Source organism: Leptodactylus fuscus, chromosome 6 (assembly GCF_031893055.1).
Source record: "Leptodactylus fuscus isolate aLepFus1 chromosome 6, aLepFus1.hap2, whole genome shotgun sequence".
NCBI lineage: Eukaryota > Metazoa > Chordata > Amphibia > Anura > Leptodactylidae > Leptodactylus > Leptodactylus fuscus.
This window is the reverse complement of record NC_134270.1, coordinates 106,939,245-106,960,044: the sequence shown is the minus strand read 5'-3', so window position 1 is coordinate 106,960,044 and position 20,800 is coordinate 106,939,245. Positions and strand designations below refer to the sequence as shown.

Here is a 20,800-nt window from a genome sequence, read left to right as displayed (position 1 = left end):
CACACTTTTGAGCACACACTCATATTTGCTTGGCATTCTGGTTGAGCAATGATACATTTTTATAGATCTGGCTGTATTTTTGACTGTGTATTTTGTCACTGTTTATCAAAGGATTGAGGGTTGAGAAATAGTTAAAGGGTTCTCTCTTTTAGGAAGGGGCTAAGAAAGACCACACCATTTTTATCTTTTTATGTGGCATCTCTACACTTCTTTATGCACTTGGATGAGAGAGTACGATCGTGGGCTTAGATCTGGTTCACATCTGTGTTTGGTATTCCATTTGCAGAGTCCGTTTGGGGATGTGAATGTGGACATGTCTTGTTCATTTGGGTTGTCTCATGAAGACAAGCCATGGCCATATGCTGTATTATTGTATATGTCATCAAAGAATTAGTTCTCTGCTCAGGACAACCTACTATTAGCTACGCGATAAGCTGCTGATTATTACATTTCCCACTCTGTGGTCATGGTCATGTGGTCAACCATTCATCCAAATGGCCACCATGTTATCTTACATTTCCCCTATAGTGGCCGTAGATGGTGGTAATAGCTGATTTTAGGCAGAGGACTGGCCAGCTTCAGTCTACAAAATACATTCCTCCTGTTTATCTGGATAAACCAGAACCAGAGCTGCCCTGACTTTTGACCTAGATGAAGGTGTCAGTTTTGGAGTGTGGGTTGACATTATTTTCCAAGGTATATGTATCACTCTTGCAGCTGGAATGTGGATGTGACACAGATTAGGTTAATGTCAGTGTCTGGCTTCCTGCCTGTGTACACTGCTACTGCACCAGGAACAGGAAACTAGCACTGACAACGTGGAGAAAAGTTTCTCTGTGATGCAAAAAAAAAAAAAAAAAAAGGTCCCTCCCACTAGAAAAAGTTCCAGCTCCAAACACATCAAGCTTCAGTGTTAAGGCTATAGGGAATGAGATCACTGCAGGGAGTCAGTCCTCAGATCTTAGGGATCAGGGCTGGCAGGGAATCAGCTATCAGTATAATAGTCAATCAACAGGAGTTTAGAGAGTCAATCCATCTATAGGGAAGCAGTGTACACAGATATCAAAGGAGTCTTTAGTTATTCAATGCACACAGCTTTAGGGAGTCAATGTGCAGCTTTATGTGCCATGCATGTAGGTGACAGTTTGGGCTGATACAACTCTCCTTATTTTGTTGAATGGCATCTGCTGGGGGCAAACATGCCCACAGGAGTGACTTGGTATTTTTACTACAAGAGGATCAATCACAACCCCCACACAAGACCCCTCAACATGGGGATCGGATGAAGAGGAATAGCGGAGATCCCTACTGGTCCAGGTCAGTAAACAGAGGAGCCACAGAGCTTGCAATCTAATGAATGAATTATGTCATGTAAACTGGGAACTGAGTCTGCTGTAGACACGTATGTGGCACTGTTGTGATTGTTTAGTAACATCGACATGTCTAATAAAGGTGCAATATAGCAGTCATTTAGAACCCCACAGTTTTGTATTGCGCCAGTTTTTCTATTCTCTATTTTGCCTAGTATATGAGTATCCTTTTAGTAGTGATGACTAAGAATTGCTGTTCTCTGTTTTATATAACTGCACAGATGTTGTATAAGATTTGACGTAATTTGGAAAGTTGTGCAAAACAACATCTGAAACAATACAAAAAAACCCCCAAAAACCGACATGTAGCAGAGCTAAGTTTGCCAGCTGGATTAATGCTTACTATACTACATGTAGTTGAGCAGCGTATGCTATATGAGAGTAGAACAAGTTTTAGGAGCCAAGTTTTTCAATCCAGTAGAGATCATTGTTTCGGTACAGTTTAGTGCCAGGTACCGCAGTCCTCAGTGAATCAGTAGTTCCCATTTTATCATGTGTATCAGGTGCAGTAGTGCTCATTGTATGAGATGCAGAAAAGATCTTGCCCACATTTACTAATGCTGACTACTAAGGTACATTTATATGGTGCAGTTATAACTGTATAAAAAAAACAACAAAATGTTCAGTCTTCAGTTTTTTGTGCAGTTTTTTAAAATTTTTTTACAGTGCATACTCATGGAGCGGTATCCACATGTGTGCTGCTGATAAATGCACGATTGTACTGTATAAGCGCCAAAATGATTTGCACCAATGAAGGTGTAATCCTCTTATAGTATATACCGTATTTTACGGACTATAAGGCGCACTGGACTATAAGCCGCATTGCCCATGAGCCCCTTATAGTCCGTCTCGGTTCATAAATAAGGTGCACCGGACTATAAGGCGCAGTCCGGTGCGCATTATATGTTATTGAAAGCGGCGGCACGCAGACTTTGCCAGCGGCCGCTTAACCCCCCGCGTGCCAGCCGCTTCTATTGGAAGCGCTCGGCAGGCGAGGAGGGGCTCTATCAGCAAAATCATGCTGATAGAGCCCAACCGTAAAAGTTATATTAAACTACCCCCCCCGTTTTAACATAAAACCCTGAAACAGAATGTGAAACTTACCGAGCGGTGCAGGGTGGGCGGGCATTCAGGCCTCCTCTTCCTCCGATGTTCCGTCCTCGTCCTCCGGCGCTCGCGAACTGATAATGGCCTGGGCGCATGCGCAGTAGCCGTAGTAGAAGCATTATGATATTGCGCATACGCCCAGGCCATTATCAGTTAGCGAGCGCCGGAGGAAGTGGTCAGGACATCGGAGGAAGAGGAGGCCTGAATGCCCGCCCACCCTGCACCGCTCGGTAAGTTTCACGTTCTGTTTCAGGGTTCTGTTTCACGCCGGCGTGACAGCAGGGCTGCCGGACACTTCCCATTCATTTCTATGGGAGCCGGCATTCGAGCGTTCCCCATAGAAATGAATGGACTGCTTTTTTCCATTTATTTCTATGGGGAGCACTCGCATGCCGGCTCCCATAGAAATGAATGGGAAGTGTCCGGCAGCCCTGCTGTCACGCTGGCGTGTATGGCTGTGATACACGCTGGCGTTCCGTAGTGTGAATGCACCCTTACGGTGCCTTTTATGTATAGAATGGAATGTATGGATATACATGGATGTATGAACATGTATATGTATGGAAGCGGCACGCAGACTTTGCCGCCGCTTCCATCCATATATAAGGCGCACCGGACTATAAGGCGCACTTATGATTTCTGAGGAAATCGTAGGTTTTTATGTGCGCCTTATAGTCCGGAAAATACGGTATGTCAGCCATTGCATCTGCATCCAAGTCAGCTCATGGTTATATCACAGTGTGTTTGTGTGTGTGTGTGTGTGTGTGTGTGTGTGTGGGGGGAGTTCTTTATTTTATTAATCACAGAACTGCAGTTTCACTTCTGCATTATCTTTGTAGTTTACCCCAATGTAAACTATATCTTGAAGAGTTACGGTAGCTGTACACAACCAAGTTTCTCTGGTGAAAATCAGTCCATGTTAGCCAGATTTACCGGGTTGAACTTCATGCTGGGAGCGGGACTCCGCCTTAAAATCCTGACCAAAAAAACAACTCCCATTGAAATCAATAGGAACCGGTCAGTTATTTTTTTCTGGAAGTGGTTTGTTCCATTTATTTGGGCCTAATCTAGAGCGGAGTTGCAGTTACCCGTTTTTTTGGAACGGAATCTGAAGCGACCTACACATCAAATTCCAGTCCAAAATACCCCATGTGAACGCGGCTTTAGCAGTATAGTTATCTATGATGCTAGGAGTCCCGCTCCCAGCAAGAAGTTGAACACATGGACTGATTTGTCGTGTGCAGCTACTCTTAGACCTTATTCACGCTGCTGTGCCATTTTTCATGGACCTAATGTCCATGTAAGTCCATGGACAGAATTTATTCACCTAACAGAACCCCCACCCCCACCCTTCCATTCTTTAGATCAGTGAATGCCAACCTGTGGCTGCTGCTGTTTATTTAGCTTAGGCCCAGTTCACATCTGCATTCAGTATTCCGTTCGGGGAGTCCGCTTGGGGACCCCTCCAAACAGAAAAACATTAAAAAGCGGTTAGCTAAGAAACAACACGAACCCTGTAAACTACAATGGGGTCCGTGTGGTCTCCGCAAGCAGCACTTTTCTCTGCGCATGTTTTGTGCGGTAACCACACGGACCCCATTATAATCTCTGGGGTCTGCGTGTTTTCTCAGGTAACTGTTTTTCTATGCGTATAGGTTTCTGTTCGGGGCGTCCCCAAGCGGACTTCCCGAACAGAATACTGAACACAGATGTGAATTGGGCCATACTTTTATAGCACCATCATATTTTGCAGCACTTTACAGATCTTGTCAGTACTCTCCCATATAGAGCTCACAATATAAATTCTCTGTCTGTATGTCTTTTTGGAGTGTGGAAGGAAACCCAGGACTTCAGCGCTGCAAGGCTACAGTGCTAACCACTGAGTCTGACAGCCTTTGGGTTGGAGCAGGCAGGGAAGACCTGGTGGACTTGTCTTCCTTGTCTTAAGGTAGGTTCAAAGTACCATTATTTAATGTCTGTTGCTTTTAACCATCACAGGATGAAAGCAACATACACTGAATTTCCTTGTTTATATTGGAATCAATGGGAATAGACAAATTCTGTAATGACATTAATAACAGAGTACGGCTACGTTCACACTTCCATCAGCCCACCATAAGATGCATGTTTTAGGTAACTGCTTTCTGTCATTATCTATGGTCATGCTTGTTATGCTTTATCTTTTCCTGTAGTGTTGCTGAGATCAGCTAATGGGTGGGGGAAGGGGATACTTTTAGGTTTGCATTCCTCTGTGCTCTTGACACGTGTTACATTGTAGTATTAGGTTGTGTCTGATGCTTCAGTGTTGGAATTTATGTAGATGTGTCTGATTGAGTCAGATGTATACCACACCTCCACCTTTAAATAGTGAGCATATCTTTAGGAGAATCAGGACTGCCAAATATTGTTTTAACTATACCCAGATACTTTGTGTGAATGCACCCTAAATAACCATCTTACGTCGGGGCCCCAAGTAGTGTAAATGCCACAGCAAAGACCGTGGTGTTTTCCAGTTCCTGCAAAATGGCTAATCCTATCCACACATTGCAGAGAAAAATATATGCAGCAGGCATGCTGTGATTTCAAAAAAACATTGTGTTTTTGTAAATCACAGCATGTCAATTATATCTACAGAAATGCTGGTGGTATCCGTATAGATATAATAGAAGCCGTAAGTCTACAGAGGAAAATGCAGGTGTTCTGTGAAAAAATGCTGTTGGAAAAATCCTATTTTTTTTAAATTAAATATCAAAATACCTAAGAACTACATTATATGTATTCACCATGAATCTCTCCATTCGTCACTTACTTAATGTCTGAAATTTGACTGCCCATGCTTACGCGTTTGGATTTCCATTCTTCGGGTCCACTTGGGGACTTGAAAAAAGAAAGCACAATCTGCCTACAAGCTGCTACCCATGAAAACCCATGGACTATAATGGTGTCCGCCAGGTTTCCGCCTGAAAAATGCGAAGAGTTCCCATTTTTGAAGTGGCATGGGGGATGAGATCCTATCACAGGCAGCATAACTGTAAATGCAACTCTCCCCTGTTTATCTCTCACCTGTATTTTGTGTTATATTTTCTTGCAGCTACAGGTTTTAGGTCACTGCCAGTGGTTGTTTAATCTGGATGTCATCCAGGCAGTATGTAGAGGATGGTTAAATATTAGATATTTGCTACTTGCACACTACACATTAAAAAAATCCTTTTGGAGTCCACTGGGTTGTAAATGGGGACATCTGGAACCAGCCCTGTCATGCCATACTTCTATAAGACCCCTTTAAATCACAATCTATATTATTGGTAGTAAATAACTTCATTAGCTATCTCCTGGTTAAAAAAAAAAAAAAAACCTGCTTCAAAACCAGTGCTACCATTTTATTCCAGTGAGATCTCTAGCAGTTTATTTCAGTGAATATTGTAATCCAGTGTATTCCAGTGTAATTGCCTACAGTCCAGAGATTGCGGCCAGAATTTATGTTCCCTGCAGCAAGTTAATTTTTTATATTTCACCTTTATATCCTCTACTGGGCTTGTCACCCAACTTTGTCAGGCTTTTGAATGACAAAACTTTCAGAGCTACAAGTATATATCAATAAATTTCCTGAAATGATACAGTTATAGGAGATTTGCCTTTCAGGAAACTGGGAAAGTTGGGTCCCCATGGGAGTTGTAGCTTCCCAAGTAAGTAATATAAGGGATGTACAGTACCTCCTGATTTCGAACATGACCACCAATCTGCACTCTTCGCTTGCAATGAATGATACTCTATGTGCTGGTTGCGTTTCTGGTCCAAACTGACCTCTGTTATTATGTGCTCAGTTAAAATGCAGAAAAGAAAAAGATGACTAGAACGTTCTACTATTTTATCGCAGAGGGCTTGTTACATGCATTTGTATACATACAAACATATTACTTTATCTGGAATAAAGAACTCTTTTCGCATTTTCCTATTAGTCAATTTTTCAGGCCAATAGACACATCAGTGTTTGTTTAGTTATTTATTTATTATGCTTTGTTATATAGCACCATCATGTTCCACACACGTTTTACAGACATTGTCAGTTACTGTCCCATATAGGGCTCATAAACTACATTCCCTAGCAGCATGTTTTTGGAGTGTCCATTGAGAATGGAAGCCCCTTCAATCGACTTCAAGGGATCCTATCATACAAACGCTTTTCTTCTCATTAACACATCGGAATATTCTTCTCCGCACCACCATTCGGTATAAATCCCATTTTTTTCGGTATGAAAATGAGTTCTCTCACAGCACTGGGGGCGGGCTCCAGCGCTAAAACAGCACTGGAGGCAATGCTGCGAGAGAACTCTCTCCATCTTCGTCAGCAACGTCCTCTTCATCCTCTTCTTCAGGCGCAGGTTTCAGACTTCTAGGCCTTGGGCAGAGCAGACTGCGCATGCCCACAGGGCACGAGAAAATGGCCGCTTACAATACTGTGTAAGCGTCCTTTTTCTTAAGGCTATTCTGACGTGTTAATGAGAAAAAAACGTTTGTATTATAGGATCTCTTTTATTGTAATGCTTCTATAATATACCAAAAGGGTTTGTCAAATCTTTGAATACACAATCCATTAAATCTCAGGGCATGTCTTATATCAAATGCTTAATTCTTTTGTACAGGTTGGAGAGCCGGGTCTGGACTGCGACTCTTCTGATGGGAACATGTCTCCTGTACTGTGCTCGAGCCAGCATGCCAATTTGTGCAGCATCAATGAGTGGGTACTTTGGCTGGGACAAGCGGCAGTCTGGAGTTGCTCTTGGCAGCTTCTTCTGGGGGTACTGTCTAACCCAGGTGGCAGGGGGGCACCTGAGTGACAAGTGAGTAGAGCAAACATCTTATTAACACTTTTACTGTAACATAAAGAACCTCAGTTTACCCCCACTTTTGGTCTGATAGCTGGACCTCCATGATCTCTACGTATTATATAAGTGCCCACACTGCTCCCCTCAGCACCTGTGCTTTAAGGTTCATTTATCTTCAAGTTATGTTAATAGCAGCTCAATATCCAGGGGGTCCTAAATCAGCGAACCCTAATTATTATCTCAATGGCCTATCAAATGATAACTTTAAGAAGAGTTGACTTGGATGTGTTTCTCTCTGATATTTTCATATGATCTATTTTTAGGGTTGGTGGAGAGAAGATTATTCTCTTATCAGCTCTGTCATGGGGCTTTATCACAGCGTTAACGCCCCTGGCTGCACATGTGATGACAGATCCACTCCTCTTGGTCAGTCTTCTACGCTTTCTAATGGGACTTCTGCAAGGTAATTCTTAGGGTTGGGTCCTGAAGACTAAATAGCAAGTAATTAAATTTCAGGACATTTGTGGAATGAAGTTGAACTAGTTGGCACATTGTCATCCATGACGTTGCAGCCTTTCATCACCTTTATCAACTCCTATTATTTGTATACTACTACTACTAATACTACTCAGTAGTTCCAGCTCCATTCATTTCTTGTAGCCCCCGTTTCCAAGCAATCGGCTATGATAATTTGGCTGTATATTGTCTATTGGGCAGTTCCAGACTGTCTGCACAATCCCAGCCCGTAACGGGCTCTGAAACCATAAAAGTACTGATTTCTCGAGATGATGGGGCATAGAGAGAAATCAGTGGGCAGCACCTTTGTAAATGAATTGGAGTTGGTGATAAAAGGTCTTCTTTATGAGTATCTGTAACAATTTCAGAGGCCTATTTTTGGGGACACTTTACATTTAGATGGTATTAGTTATGACTGGTGACCATGTGTCTGACATATTTGTTATGGTAATTTTTCTTTTAACTTTTTTTTTCCCCCTTATATATAAGGTGTGCACTTCCCTGCTCTTGCCAGTCTGTTCTCTCAGCGGGTTCGGGATACTGAGCGAGCGTTTACATGCAGTGTTGTGGGATGTGGCTCCCAGCTTGGGTATGTACTAGTGATATTTATGACAGGGTCTACCACCCATCGCTTCTATATGGCAATTCTACCTATCTTTTCAGAGATATATTGGTATACAACTAGGTACTGAAGAATTATCCAGTTGCTTGTCCTCAGTGTGGAGCCATATGAGGTCACCTAACCCCTAGCCTTTGACATTTTTGTTCCAGGACACTGCTGATTGGTGGGGTTGGGTCTGTGTTGCTGGAGTGGTTCGGCTGGGAGTCTGTCTTCTATTTTGCTGGATTTCTCACTTTAATCTGGGGATATGGTCTGAGCACCTGCCTTCTGAAGGAAAGAGGTAAGTCATTAGTAGCCCTGAAACTATTGCCTTTAGGCAAACTCTCAGTATGAACAATAGTGAGTGGTGGTACCAGTTGGCTCCATTTTCATCTCTACTCATATGGAAAACTTGGATAATATATTGTCTCCTTGTTGGGGGCTGCACTATTAAACATAGGTACAGATGTTGCTTTTATACCTGATATCCTTAAAATCTGGGTCGTATTAAAATTGTTTTTCTTTCCTAGAGAGAATTATTACTTTTGAAGATCTGGGGAAGGGTTTCTCATTTTCTGGACAGACCACTGTGCCTTGGAAACGCTTATTTAGGAAAGCACCTGTGTGGTATGTATCTCTTCTGAGCATTAGCTATTGCCAGCAATACATTTCTATTATAATTGGGCAAACCACATACCTTCACATGAGTAGATTCAGTCCATGAAACATGGACCATATGTTGGCTGTAGTTCCCAGATTGAACAATATCCAGGAACCTGACCTGATAGCATCAGTCATCTATGATGGTGAGAGTACCTGACTCCTCATGGGACTACTGTCCAGTACTGAAAGCGAAGGTCCCTAGCAGTGTGTCATCCATGAAATAAGTTTTGACATGCTATTTCAGGTCATTAGACCCACGGTCCCGGTTAGAATTTATGGCTTTAATACGGTACTTATAATGCATCTGTATTACAGCTACCTGAATAATACCTAAATGGCAGTACTAGACCCTGGCTATTTGCTAGCACTATCTCTTTAACACTAATCTCCAGCCAAGTGTCTATGTATAATTGTAGGGCAGTGATCATCGCCCAGCTCAGCGTGGCCAGCACCTCATTCACCCTGTTTTCCTGGGTTCCAACATTCTTCAAGGAATGTTTCCCTGATGCCAAGGTGAGAGTCATGTGAACTAATATAATTGTCATGCTAAGAATGTATTTTTGTCATTCTAAATCTGAAAACTGCTGAGTAAAAGCAAAGTTTGTTTTGATGTGAATGGGGGCTAACATGGCTCAAAGGTTTTGCATTCCCAATTATCTCTATTAATGCAGTATTACTCATGTAACTGGTCTGCCATACTAATACTATGAACAAAGTTGTCATCTAGCATTGATTCTATGTCCCTGGGTGTACTTGATCCTGACCGGTTTCTTGTTTTCCAGGGTTGGGTGTTTAATGTTGTACCCTGGCTTGTGGCCATACCATCTGCTGTTTTCAGTGGGGTCCTGTCTGACTACCTCATCACGCAAGGTAAGCCGGGAGCCTGCCTTAAAGTTCTCTCAATAAATAGTCATAAGCAAAGCACATTTTCTTTCAATTCTATGGTTTTACGTATCAGGACAATAAAACCTCTGCTCACTAGGAGGTCTTAAAAATTAATAAATACAACTTCAGATGGACATCAACACATACAAAAAAAAAGGAAGTCAAAATGCAGAAGTATCATGTGAAAAACTAAGTACACCCTTACTGCTTCTATAGGAGTTAATAATTAAGTAGTGGCCAAGTGCCTTTAATCAAATGACCTTCATTAATTGATCATCAGCAACTGATTTGACTATAAGGGCCCATGCTCGGGACTGTAGTTGTTTTGTGTATGTTGTCCGCAATTATGGATCTGTAATTCATTCATTTCTATGGCCCCATACACTTGTCCATAGTTATTACAGATCAGCGTCGAGACCATAGAAACTATCCACAAAATATGAAGCAGGTACTATTTTTGTCTGTATTTGCAGCATCAACTTGCCCATATGCATGTATGCGACCATGTATGTCATCTTGTGGATCTGTAATTATGGATACAAATGCAATGTAGATGATAATGTAGTGAAATACAGACATGTTTTTGCTGACAGTAAATACCAGTCTGATTATATGTATGTAGCCTCAAGGCAGAAGTTTTGGCAGTTTTCTGGTCTGGATCACTGATGTGTATATGATGTCACGGAAGAAAGACATCGGCAATGATCTTAAAGAAACAATTGTTGCTGCCTATCAATCTGGAAAGGGTTTTAAGACCATTTTCAAATAATCTGAAGTCCGTAATTCTACAGTGAGAAATAGAACACAATCAAGTCAGTTGAAAATTTTCCCAAGAGTGGATGTTCTTACAAATTCATCCCCACGGCAGATCATGCAATGCTCAGAGAAAAAATAAAAACACTAGACTCTACAGTTAGCAATGATAGGTGATTCCTCAGGCAAGCCTGACAGGAGTGGAGGGATAGGGAGTAGGCGCGCACACCAAAGTATGGTCTTGAACAGTTTATTAAACATGACGCGTTTCGGGCACCTGCCCTTTCTCAAGTGTAATACAAACTGTGTAGCAGTGAATACCAGTATTTTGCTTCGCTTGTGCATGAAGCGCAGCGTAAGGGAAAGAGCTGCTGCTAGAACACCTTTTATATGCTCATATGATGTTGTGACTATTTCACAACACCAATAGGTAAGAGACCAATCACATATCATCACCAAGAGTGTTTGTATTTACTACACTATATTGGCGCTCGGTGTCTTTCCCATTTTATCTTTCTACAGTTAGCAAGCTAAATGTTCAAGATCATGACAGTACGATTAGAAAAAGACTTGACAAGTATGGCTTGTTTGAAGGGATTGCCCAGAAAAATCCTTGTAGATCATCACAACAGTACAGCTTAAAGGCATTGTCTGGGACAAAATTAAATCTATACGCGATTCTAAACACCCTCCCCCCGCCTACTTTCTAAATGACATAATTAAGCACAAATGTATATATACCCATATCTCTGGGGCAGTCATGTGACCTCCCCAGGGACATTTTCTGATTATATAGTGATGATCTGTTTCCCGTGTCTGGAAACGGAACATCACAACTACTCCCCCCACCCCCCTTCCCATTCCCATCCACCCCATCATACTTGCCTGTCTTCTTCCGGTCCAGGCTTCCTTATGCGACATCCCGTGCGTGCGTAAAATTGCTGGAGTTCCGGCTTTGCACTGAAGCCAATACTCCATCTCTATTGTGCAAGCGTGGGAGCCTGAAGTAACTTCCCATGCCTGCGCAGTAGAGGTGGAATGAAGGCACCAGCACAGTGCTGGGACGGCTGTGCGCTGGCAGAGTCATAAAAGAGGAGGAGCCATTCCCAGCAGAAGGAAGCCTGGAGCGGAAGAAGACAGGTAAGTATAATAGGGTATGGGGGTGAGCTCAGTGAGTTAAGAAGGGCTACTAGTGGGCGGGAGAGCCTGGGAGACAGGAAGGGGGAGGAGTGAGAGGGAGATGGTGTGAGAGCCTACAACTACCATAATGCATTGCATTAGGTAAGATGGCAGGAAACTACACCATATAAACAAATTCAGAAGATTCTAGGTGCTCGCAGAGAAACCCAGAAATCACTCAAAACACTGCTAAAGGTATTTGGGTGCACTTATTAACCCATTAATAGCACTAACAGACCTTTTTTAAACAAAAGATTTTTTTGCCCAGAAAACCCCTTTAAGTTAGCATTTGAACAAACCTCAAAATCTTTAGAACTTCTGGATGTTTGGTAAACTCAGCATATTGGGGAACAAACCATGTCAAGCATGGGGATGGAGGGGAGAGGATTTGGACTTGTTTTGTCGCCACATGACCTGGACACCTTACAGTCAGGGCCATAGCTATATGGAGTGCAGGGATAACAATTGCTTCAGGTCCCTGGAGCCTCAGGGGCCCATGGGCCTCTCTACAACATAACAAAATGACAATATTATAGATAGCTGTGTATTTCAAATTTATGTCTAGTTGACCAATGAAGGCCACATTTCTGTGAATGTAAAGCCATTTTGAAATTTTTCGTGTGTTATAACTGGAGAAGTGGTTAGTTTGACTTTGAGAAGTGTTACCATCACTTTAAATAAAATACTGGTGCATATTCTGCTTATACCTACTGGAATTGCTTGTCTCCTATGTACTAGTAGGTCAGCAGAGAGACTTCTACATGCTGACCGTTTCCAACTCAAAATTTAAATCATTTTGGTTCCTCCAAACAGTGGTTCAATGTGAGAAAATTGAAAATTTTTATAATTCAATCATTGGTCGGATAATGCTGTAATAAATTGTTCTAGAAATGTGCAACAAAATATAAAAGAATAACTTGTCGTGTCCAGTAGGTGGCACTATTGCCATAGCAATTTGTGATACTCTGACATTGGGCTGCCCACTCCGTAGCTGGTTTGTTGCTGGTACTTTTTTCTCCTAATGGAGGAATCACACTCACATTTTGTCAGGTTTTTTTCATGCATTTTTTTTCAAAGCCAGGAGTGGATTTCAATGGAATGGGAAACATAAAGGAAAGACTACTATGTCTTGTTCTTTCTGGATCCACTTGTAGGTTTTATTCCAAGATGCATTTAACTGCTTTGGCCATCTTAATGATTGTAGAAATATCACTCTCTTCTTCTCTTTCCAGGTTATAAAACTATCTGGGTCCGGAAGCTCATGCAGGTAATGGTAGCTCTTAGTCATTCAGTTCTATTCTTTTATGGGAAAGGGGGTTTAATAACATGGAGAATTGATATACATTTCACAGATTCAACAGTGCTTAGGCCGCCAATACAGCAGAGTTTAATGTAAAGTACCTTGGGTACAGCGGAGCTGAACTAGTTTGGTTTAGGCTGAAATCCCATAATGCGTACTTGTTTCTCATGTGAAATTGGCACTGAAGCTATACAACATAGCACAGTAAAGTAGGTACACTTCGTCGCAACGGGAAAAAAGCCCACAATAGTTTAATCATTTTACTGTCATATCTACTGTGGACCATATCTATTGCAGAAATCTCATAGCTGTTTTTTTTTTTTTTTTCTTAAACAAAGACTCTTTTTCACTGCAATGCAATGTATAAAACCTATATCTAAATTCTGCAAATGACCAACTATGAAATCCACATGTAACATGAAATTTCATTGAGAATGCCAGTCTGGATGTACAGCACAGTACTTGAATATACTCTTAGTATATGGCTTTTTTCACATTGTGCTCTGGCTGTGCATTTAATGTAGGTATTGGAAAACCTTCCCATGAATATATTAAATGGAAACTCAAAATGAAAAGTATATAGTGCAATGTGAAAGAGGCCCAGAACTAGTCACACGACCTTGGATAAAAATGGATGAAATAGTTAATTTGTGGGGCATCTGTTTTCACAGATCCCTTATAGCCTTAAGTCTATTTACAGATCCATGAAAACGGACAAAAGAGGACATGTGAATAGCCCCATTAAAATCAAATCATGCATCCCCTCCTTGGGAAATCTACAGTACCCGGACGGGCAGTTTGCCTTCACTCCCTCTCGGCAGTGGTCACTAATATTCTGAATCCTGGCAAAGACCCTATTAACTGCGCTAGCTACAGTCCAATTTCCCTCATAAACGTTGATGTCAAGCTCTACTCCAAGATGCTTGCCAACCACCTCTCTCCTTTAATGCAGGACTTCATCCACACCAAACAGGTTGGCTTTACTATGGGTGATAACGTCTGCAAATCCTCCATGCTACGCAGGATCCTCCTGTGGACTCAAGCTTTAACACAATAATTGCAACACCAAATTTGAACGGTACTATGGTCTATTTCCTAGGGGCTGTTGGAGGGTGGGCTCCCAGAATCATTTTATCTGGTGATCCCAAGGAGCTTTAGTCCAACACTGATAGGGAATTCGTGTCATATTGCCATGTGTCCGACCACTAGAAGCAATTGCGATCAGCCCCACAGTAGTGAATGGAGCATTCCTCACACAAGCTCACTGGCGCTTCGTTTACGTGGCAGGCTGATCTTTTTCAGAGTATTTTGAAGCTAATGCGGTGTTCACACTTGCGCCTTGTATCTGTTCGCTGTGATTCCGCCTAAATCCCAAGGAAAAACTGCTTGGCAGTCAGTTTAAAAACCCATTCATTTCAATGGGTTTTTAAAGCAAACCGCTAGTGTCCGTATGCAGCCTCTCAACCGTGAAACTGTTTTTTGGGGGTTTTTTTTGCACGGACACAAAGTTGTACATGCAGGATATTTTAGCTCACACAACGCCATCTCTTGTTTAGGATAGTTTGTACCTCAAAAATTTCCAATAGATTCCTAGCCATTTGGCTACTAACTAGACATCCAATTTCTCTCTGTGGCCTACTAGCCAGTATCGCCCAAACACAATGTTTCACAACAACTCATATGGTTCTAGCACCCAGACAGGGAGCATTATGGGAGGAGGTAACACACGACTTATAGAAGCCTTCTACCTGGCTGCTAAGCTATCTGCTCACTTGTCTGGAAATCCAATAAAACCAGACAACTTTCCCAGACTCCTTTCTTCTACCCTGTTTTCCTCTCATAAACCTGTATCTACCAGCAGTCTCACTGGTGCAATATGTATTATATAGATAGATATGTGTGTGTGTGTGTGTAGGTGCTGTATAGTACCACTGCTCGTGTCCTGTATGCTTAGTTTAATTTACAGTATCTGCAATTATTATACCTTGTACGTATATGGGTGGTGCGCAGTATCACTTCTCTTGTCCTGTATACTGGGTGTAATTCTTAGTATCTGCTCTTGTTCTGTATATATGGACACCGCACAGTACCACTTCTTGTATACTGTATGTTGGATGTAATTCTCAGGGAGGATATTATGTAAGAGGCGCCTTTTCACTTTTTGTTTCCAACACCAGAAAGGCTATGTATGGCCCTGTGTTCATGTACAAGTTCAGGTACACATAGACTTAATCATATGTCCGTTTTTTATGTACGTGTGCTCTCTTGTGTTTTGCACAGTTTTGATTTTTTTAGTTGTGTTAGATTGCAATGAATGAGTCCATATTCTGTCTGTAAAAACAAAAAAAGGTACATGTGAATTAGGTATAGCAAAACTGAAAGTTTAACATGTTAGATTTAAAATGATACAGTCTAAGACTGCCTTTGCTAACCTATTAGCTTTATTAAAAATACATTAAAAAAAATAACAGGAGTGTCAAACGAAAACAATTTAAAATTCCTCTAAAACCAGTATGTTTGCAATAGGACAAGTTCTGTCCAAAACATGTAGCATGGCAATGTCTCTGTCACGTGTTGAAGATGGAGTTTTGCTTTTTTGAAAAAAACATTACAAAAAAGTTTTTAAAGGGGCTCTATCACTGGGAAAAGTCATTTTTAACTAATCAGATCATTGCATAGGCTTTAGACAGTCTATTCCACACCTACCTTTAGCATGTAGATTGCCTCAGTGGTTTCTGAATAAGTCCGTATTTATTCATATTCTAATTAGACTGGTGCACGATACATCGTGCACCTCTTTGCTATTGTTTCCTATGGGAGGATGCTGTTGATGATGATGATGATGATGACTCAGCTTCCTGTTTATATACACACATAGGAGATAATAGTAGGGACGAGTGCTGCTGGGAACTTCCTGTGCTGGCTGGAAGCTCATTAGCATATGAATAAAAACAGACTTATACAGAAACCACTGAGGCAATTTACATGCTAAAGGTAGGTGTGGAATAGACTTTCTAAAGCCTATGCAAGCATGTGATTAGCTAAAAATGACTTTTCCCAATGATAGAGCCCCTTTAACAAAGGACATGCCAGGCCGTATAATTCCATAATTTTGATCAGCCGTACACTTCAGATTTAGAGTTAGGTTTAGTGTAGCTAAACTTGTCAGTTGCAGTAATGTTCTGTGTTGCAGCAAAGCTGTTAGCTACGATGTCGCTGAGCATGTATGATGAAACAGAAGTGGGTGCTTTGGGTGCAAAAGTGAGCCAACTATGTCCGATGCAGTAGGGTTCATCATTTGTAGTATTTTCCATTTTCACAAAAAACATAGTGGCAGACAAGACAAACTCAGATACTTCTGTGCTCCAGGTGTGTTATGTTCCCACATTGTGAAAACTCTTGTTTTGTGTCTACAGATTTGCGGAATGGGGTTATCCAGCCTGTTTGTGTTTTGCTTGGCCCACACGAATAGTTATAGCCAGGCTATTGCGTTTGCATCTATAGCAGTGGGACTGCAAACGTTTAACCACAGGTAGGGATTTGTGAGATTCTGATGACAGATTTAGCAACTCCTTTCAATTACATACATCCCCTTAATACATATCACTTTATTACTTTTCAGTGGTATAACAGTCAATGTTCAAGACCTTGCCCCGTCCTGTGCCGGCTTCCTTTTTGGTGCGTATATTTGTTTTTGACTATACTAGCAGTTTACTTAGCACATCTCCAGACTATAATACAGGTGGTAACTCAGGATCCATACACAATAAATCCGTGTTTCTCAACCTTTTCAAGTGAAGTACCGCTTAGTGAATAAAGGTTCATGAACAGAGTACCTCCAAAGTTCGCTTGGAGCCTCTGTCAACAGTTATGTAATGGCATCTCCGGTGCCCAACAGTGCAGTCTTGTGTACTAGAATAAGCCCCCACAGTGTCCCTATTTGTAATATAATTTCCCACGCTTCGTATAATGGCCTTCCAATTCCATTGGAGAGCAAGTGGTGAGCTCTATTTGTTACTCGCCACTCTGCTCCATGTTTTCTCTCTGTTCTGGAACCTGCTGTAATGTCAGACATGGGGAGCAGAGTGGTGAATAATGAATACAGCTCACCTCTCACTTTTTGGGGCACCTGTAACTGCAATGAGGGCCTCCATGAATACTGATGGAAGTGTTTATTGTTCTTACTATGCACCCCCAGAGAGTGTTGAGTGTGCCCCCAGTGTATGTGTACCATTGGTTTAGATCAACTGCAATAAATAATGTATTTCCACAGTGAATCCACCAGCAGTTCTGGAGTACAATACAGACTATATCTCAGGATCAGTACAGGATAAGTAATATAATCTATGTACGCAGTGTTTCCACTAGCCAAATAGTGAGTGCAGTTCTAGAGTGTAACCCAAGATCAGTAAAAGACATCTTGTTAACGATAATGATACTTGTTGATTTTTTTTTTTTTAATACTGTGAGAAAATACATGGTAAGAAAATAAGTTATTTACCTACCTGCAAATATGGTATGTCCATTCATCTAGGTTAATCTCTGTATTATTCATCCTCTTCTCTTCCAATTTTAGGTGTGGCCAATACTGGAGGAGCGTTACTTGGTAAGTCATACATTAGTCACAACAATCTATTAACCAATCTTAAGGCTAAGGCCTCACTATATTTGTGGGGCCTTAGCCTTAAGATTGGTTAATAGATTGTTGTATTATATGTATTATACAGCAGAGACCCAGTGCTAATGCCCAAGTTCAGTGCCTGCACGGATTGCGGGCATTAAGGCCCCCAGTGCATCGGTTAGAGCTGTCTGAGGTGCATGGACGCCACCATTTTGGGGATGACCACTATCGCCCAAAACGAAATCCAGGGTTGGCGATCTGTTGCCATGACAACCTGGAGCCTGTTAAAAGCTTCCAGTCTTGTCTGGCATTCATTTGTATGACAGGTTTTTTTAAAATAAATAAAGTATTAATTGAATAATTAAAAGTTTAAATCACCCCCCTTTCTCTAGAATGCATATAAAAGTAGAACATGACTGTGAAATATATACAGATTAGATATCCCTGTGTCTGCAAGGGCCCAGTCTAAAAATATCTAAAAATACTTTTCCTGTACTAAGTGTGTCATAGGGAGGAAAGGGGGGAAGGGGGGAGAAAAATCAATCGCCTCTCGTTTCGCCTCTCATAAAAATCTGAATAAAAATGATCAAAGCAATAGGTATTCCCTAAGGTGGTTAAACTAAAAAGTTCACCTGCCCCCGGATGAAAAGACGCTCTCCGTACATGAAATCTAAAAAAAAAATATGGCGACTTTAAGAAAAAAAAACATTTTTTGAAAGTTTTGGATTTTTAAGAGTTTCAAATGTAAATCAAACCATATAAATTTGGTATCCACGGAATCATACTTAAACATAGAACACAGGTAACATTTCTTTTTGACTGCACAGTGAACACCATAAAAACAAAGCCAGTAAGAAAGTAGTACAAATGCACTTTTTCTCCAATACTGCCCTATTCTGAATTTTTTTTCCAGCTTCCCAGTACATTGTACAGAGTTATAAATACCGTAGTACAATTATGAAGAAAAATTTGTACCACAATCTTTAAGCCATAATATGGCTCTGATAACAGAAAAATAAAAAGTTATGGGGTTTGAAAGACAGAAGGTCCAAAATAAAAATTGAAAAAATGCCACCAGTGGGAAAGGGTTAAACTGATTCATTGGATAAATCATCAATTGAAGATCTAAAGGGTTCTGACATCCAGGACCCCCATAGTTCAGCTGGTTGAAGCGGCAATGAACATTGTTTCTGCTTCTTAGACCTTTTGACATAACCTTCATTGGCCACATGGCCTGATCGCAGCTCAGTCCCATTCAAGTGAATAGGCTAATATGGCACTGTGATTAGTAAGTGTTGAAGAGGCTGCAGTGATTTTTAAATAGCTGATCGGCCAGGGACCTGGGTGTCCGAACCCTGCAGATCTTTACCTGATGATCAATCCAAAGGATAGATGATCAATTATGCAGCCTGGTAAACCGTTTTAAGCGAAGGCCCCAAATTTCAGAAAAAGTTGCGCTGCATTTTACAGTACCCGCAAAGTGAATGAGATTCTGACTAAACCCATCCACATATTGCGGATTAAACAAAAACACATTTTCGCTGCGTTCCGCAACATGGAGAATTAGCCTTAAAGTGCTTGACAAGTCTAAGTGGAGCTCAGTCACTGAGTATAAGATATTTGTTTCAGTTTCTTGCCATTTCCGGACCTTTGTTTGCTCATTAACACAGATTGCTCTCCTGTATTAGCCGCTGCCTAGACTGCTTGTCTCCATAGTTCATTCTCTAAATTAAATACAACTGTAATAAACCCTCAGAGGTGGAGTAAAAACATACCTTCATAGCCACAAACCAATGAAGCAATGCACAAATGGTGATTTTTTTTTTTTTAATAGATATGCAAATCAGCCTCAAGTGCACAGGGGGCGGGTTTAATTTGCCAGGTTTTACTTCTTACTGCAGTGACTGAAAATGTTATTCATTGCTAAAGGAGTGACAAAGAACTGGAATTTTAGAGTATATTCAGAGCAAGTCTATACATATAAAGTCATGCGCTTTATGGTCCAAAATCAAGAATTTATACCATATTTGGCCACAAGATGTCTCCTTAACAAGAAAGCTGTACTTGGCAGGCAGTGGAGACACAGAGGATATTTGTATACTTGATCATTTCACTGGACAGGGGTGAGCTTAGCCTCTTCGCATCTAGTTTATAATCCTATAGTGTTGCCATCACTGTACAGTGCAGATATTATAGATTGTACAATGTAATGGTTGTAATCTTGCACATTGATTATGTTAGTACTACCATTTAGCGTAAAGTCAACAGTGCTGTTCAATGATAATAAAGTGCTTCGGATTCTAGGACACCAGTAATAATTTTATTTTTTTGTGCCCTAGGTGTAGTTTGGGTTTATCTATCTGGTTACCTCATTGAGACCACCGGCTCCTGGGGTCCTATGTTCCACTTGGTAATTGCTGTTAATCTATTAGGTTTAGTTGTGTTTTTGGTGTTTGCCAAGTCTGAAAGAATGGATGTTGACATGATCCACATCTAACCAGGCAAGATGGGATGAACAAGCCAAGATTGACTGAGACCAGTTGGAGCTCTTGGACATTTATGGCACCAAGATTTACTTCTTTGTTTTTATCAGTTTGTTGAGGATGCCAAGACAATCATATCAGCTAAGTGAACCTCGCTACCTGAGCCATAGCACACTTCGTGGTTAAGAAGATATGAAGACATTTATGGGAAAGTATCAACCTTACTGACTCCAAGGATGAAATAAAGGAGAACTAAGGGAACTGTAGACTTTTTTTCTTTAAAGATGTATTTATTTTATTATATTCAACAAAGGACTTGATACCATTATTTTTGGCAGTGAAGATTTTATGTACTCCAGCCCGTGTCATGTCATACAACTGATGGAAGATAATACTGTGAATATACAAAACTCGCACCATTGCCTAAATATAGCTGGAAATTCTATATTGACTCAATACAGATGAAAATGCAGTTCAGTTAACGTCCCCTAATAAA

At 41.1% G+C, this 20,800-nt stretch overlaps 1 protein-coding gene across 1 annotated transcript; it reads left to right on the top strand.

Moving 5' to 3' along the window:
• Positions 1-1,020: 1,020 nt before the first annotated feature.
• On the top strand, positions 1,021-20,591 carry SLC17A9 (solute carrier family 17 member 9). Its single transcript, XM_075277019.1, has 13 exons — positions 1,021-1,317; positions 7,121-7,318; positions 7,627-7,766; positions 8,309-8,408; positions 8,591-8,721; positions 8,951-9,047; positions 9,500-9,596; positions 9,866-9,953; positions 13,133-13,167; positions 16,617-16,732; positions 16,823-16,878; positions 17,777-17,806; positions 20,161-20,591. The coding sequence occupies exons 1-13, from the start codon at positions 1,178-1,180 to the stop codon at positions 20,316-20,318; spliced, it is 1,386 nt and encodes a 461-aa protein (XP_075133120.1). The 5' UTR covers positions 1,021-1,177; the 3' UTR covers positions 20,319-20,591.
• The last annotated feature ends 209 nt before the right edge of the window (positions 20,592-20,800 follow it).